Source organism: Galeopterus variegatus, unplaced genomic scaffold (assembly GCF_000696425.1).
Source record: "Galeopterus variegatus unplaced genomic scaffold, G_variegatus-3.0.2 Scaffold7707, whole genome shotgun sequence".
Taxonomy (NCBI): domain Eukaryota; kingdom Metazoa; phylum Chordata; class Mammalia; order Dermoptera; family Cynocephalidae; genus Galeopterus; species Galeopterus variegatus.
In genome coordinates, this window is record NW_007733818.1 from 59504 (window position 1) to 63339 (window position 3836).

The 3836-nt window shown below is 42.1% G+C and overlaps 1 protein-coding gene across 1 annotated transcript in view; it reads right to left on the minus strand.

The window, feature by feature from the left end:
• Positions 1-492: 492 nt before the first annotated feature.
• The window catches only part of VAV2 (vav 2 guanine nucleotide exchange factor), a gene marked incomplete at its 5' end in the record, with an annotated part of 37371 nt that continues 34027 nt past the window's right edge, over positions 493-3836 (minus strand). The window contains one exon of the mRNA XM_008592241.1: positions 493-601. Coding sequence (XP_008590463.1) covers positions 554-601 — 48 coding nt within the window. The remainder of the gene's footprint in view (positions 602-3836) is intronic.

A 3836-nucleotide genomic window follows, 5' to 3' on the forward strand; every position in this document is an offset into this window, starting at 1 on the left:
GCTGGCTCTGGTCCTGTCTGCCTCTCAAAGCCTGAAGCCTCCCTCTGGGAGCAGCAGGAAAAAACAGGAGAGCTCAGAGTCCAGGGGCTGAGTCAAAGGGGCTTGTGGAAGGTCCCCTCTGCTGCCCCCAGCCCTCCCTGGGATGGCATCCACTGTTTCAGCCTAGGCTCCTGAACACCATCTCAGCCCAACAGTGGCAGGCAATTAGCTTCTGGCCTCAGCTCTCACCCACAGCCTGGCTGGCAATGCTGCGGGCACCCCCTCTCCTCAGTACTCTGGGTGGGGTGGCCCAGATTTCCTCTATGTACAAGAAGTGTACCCAGTGACAGGTCACTGAGGGCAGACTGATGGTGAAACAGTTTGCATTTAGGATTTGGAACACACTCCCCATTCCTACAGGCTGTTGAAGACTGGAAGGCTGGCGGACATTTCCCCTCTGAATCACGGAGGAGCTAGAGACAGACTTCAGAGCTGCAGCGATTCTCCCAAGAAAATCCATGCGTTCTTGTCCACATTCTGGCCATCACTGTGCGTCCTGTCCACATTCTGGCCATCACTGGATGCCTTCCTCTTCTACATATGTTGAAGGAAACCAACCGATCTGAAAAAGATGGCAGGATCATGTGTATGTATTTGTGTGTGTGTGTCAGGGGTAAGTAGAGGCTCATGGAGTTGAGTGACCCTTCAAAAGGCCAGAGCTCTCATCCAGGCCTGCCACACAGAGGGACCTTGGCAAAGAGGCTGAGAAGGTGGTGGAGTCATAGCTCAGGAGTAAGAACAACCTAGAAATACACCAGCCTTGGCCAGTTTAAGATGATCTGCCCACTCTCTTGCTGCCAGTCGGAAACAGAGGGACCTTGGCAAAGAGGCTGAGAAGGTGGTGGAGTCATAGCTCAGGAGTAAGAACAACCCAGAAATACACCAGCCTTGGCCAGTTTAAGATGATCTGCCCACTCTCTTGCTGCCAGTCGGAAAAAAAATAAAACCTCTCAAGGAAAATAACATTATCCAGAACCTCTACAGTTTTTTATACACAAGCTTGGCATTCATTGGACCAAATGACAAAAAACCAAGAGAAAACGCAGACAATAGAAACCAATCCACCAGTATTGAAGTTATCATTCAGGGTATGTAAATAATTTGTATGTTTGAGAAAAGTGATAAAAGGGCAGACAATTTTTACCAGAGAACTGGAATCAGAAATCAAATTTAGGGCCGGCCCGGTGGCGCACTGGATAGTGCACCGCTTGGGAAGCGCAGCAGCGCTCCCGCCTGAGGGTTCGGATCCCACATGCGGACTGGTTCCCGCTCACTGGCTGAGCGAGGCGTGGGAGCAGTGCCGAGGGTTGCGATCCCGTTGCCCGTCCCCGGTCCGGTACGGGGGCAACACTGAGGGCTGCGATCCGTTGCCGGACACAAAAAAAAAAAAAAAAAAAAAAAAAAAAAAAAAAAGAAATCAAATTTAAAAATCCTAGAACTGAAAAACATAATGACTAAAACTAAGAATCCAATAGAAGGATTTAAAAGTAGATTAGACAAAGTAGAAGAGATGACTGATAAACTGAAAGATAGGTCAATCAAAAGTAACTACATAGAAAAACAGAGAGGAAAGGGATGGAAATGCATAAAACAGGCCTTGGTAAAAAGACCTAATATTCATGTGAATGGAGCCCTAGAAAAAGAAAAGAGAGAAAATGAAGCAGATACCTTGTCTGCAGAGATAGAATAGTGGCTGAGAAATTTCTAAAACTAATGAAAGACATCAAGGCACAGATCCAAAAATCTCTGCAAATCCCAAGCAGTACGAATACAGAAAAAAAATCACAGCTAGGCACATTTCAGTAAAACTGATAAAAAACATAGGCAAAAAAATTATTTTACATGCAGCTCATGGGGGTGATGGTGACATTTCCTTCAAAGAATCAACATTAAGAATGTTCATTGACTTTTCTACAGAAATGATGGAAGCCTGAGGACAACAGAATAACATCATCCAAATGCTGAAATAAAACATTTGCCTACTTCGAATTCTTTAACCAGTGAAAATATTCTTCAAAAAGCACTCAAAACAATTGCTTGCAGAAAGGATATAGGTTCCCTTGGAGAAATGACTGATTCCTGCAGGAGAATGAATAAGTAAAGGAGAAGAGAATGTTTCCCTTATAGTAGAATGCCAACTAATACCTTCAGAAGAAACCATCACTATTGAGAAAAATCACTATTTTTCAACCATGATAGAAATAATCTAATAAACAAATTCTTCAATGAACAATAAAACTAGTAGGTGAAATTATGATGAGGAATGGGATATTTACCTTGGCTCAAAGTATTACCTTGCAAATTATTTATTAATTACAGTAACTTCACAGCAGAGTAACTTGACAGATACCACCTTACCCAAGTGATCAACACTAATGTCACAAATAATGGGACAAAATTGTCATCACATACATCCTGATAGGGCACTACGGCACTAAGAAAGAGATAATACCCTCACTGTGGTGTTCCCACCAAAGATGTATAATCTATTCATGAAGAAACATCAAGCAAACCTAAATTGAAGGATGTTCTACAAAAATAACTGGCCCAAACTCTTCAAATATGTCAAAGTCATCTAAGAAAGAGAAAGCCTGAGGAATGTTTCAGATTACAGAGAGTTAAGGGTCATGGCAAGTAAACGCAATTCATGATCCTGAACTGGATTCAGGACCAGGAGAAATAGCTAGAGAAGACATTATTGGGACAACTGGTGAAATTTGAATATTAACTGTAGATCAGATAATCATATCAAAGAGGAATGTCCTTGAGCTTAGGAAATACTTAGGGGAAAAGGAATAGAATTTCTGCAACTTACTCTCAAATGGGTTAGAGAAACTTAGGCAGAGAGAGAGAGGGAGAGAAAGAGAGAGTGCACACAAACATTAAGGAAAATGGGCAAAACATTTGCAACTGGTAAATCTGGGCATATGGGAATTCTTTGTACATTGCAACTTTAAGCGTGAAATTGTATCAAAAATAAAAGTTACAAACACTTTACAATAAGATCATTAAAAATGAAAGTGAAATAAGTGTGCTTTTAGATCCAAGAAAAATGGAGAAGTTATTATTAGCAGACACACTAAAAAAGCATACTAAAGAGAGGGAATGTCAGGCAGCAGGAAAATGGTCTTGGGTGGAAAACCAATAATGCAGGAAAGAATGAGGAGCACTGGGAAATACAAATAGGTGGTAAATCTAAATGAACATAACTGCCTAACACAAAAATAATGTCTTATTGGGTTTGAAAATAGGTAGAATTAAGATACATGACACTTGCACAGAAGTTGAGAGGAAAATAAACACAATTAAAGGTTGCAAGGTCCTTCCTTGCATTGTCTGGGAATCAGTAAACTTACTCATTTAAGGTAATCTCTAAGAAGTCAAAGTGCATACTGTGCCCTGTAAGCTAACTACTTAAGTAGCAGAAAAAGAGTGTATAACTAATCAAGGGTAGGGGAAGTGGGATAGAAAAAAATATCAATTAACCCAAAAGTAAGCAAGAAAGGAGAAAAAAGGAGGAACAGATATGACAAACAGAAAATAAATAGATGAATTTAAACCTAAATGTCTCAGTAATTACATTAAATGTAAATGGACTACATATGCCTACTCTAAGGCAAAGATTGTCAGAACAGGCCATCTTTAAAAAATCCCACTGTTGGGGCCGGCCCGGTGGCGCACTGCTACAGTGCGCCGCTTGGGAAGCGCGGTGGCGCTCCCGCCGAGGGTTCGGATCCCACATACAGACCGGCCGCTCACTGGCTGAGCGAGGTGCGGGCGCAACACCGAGGGTTGCG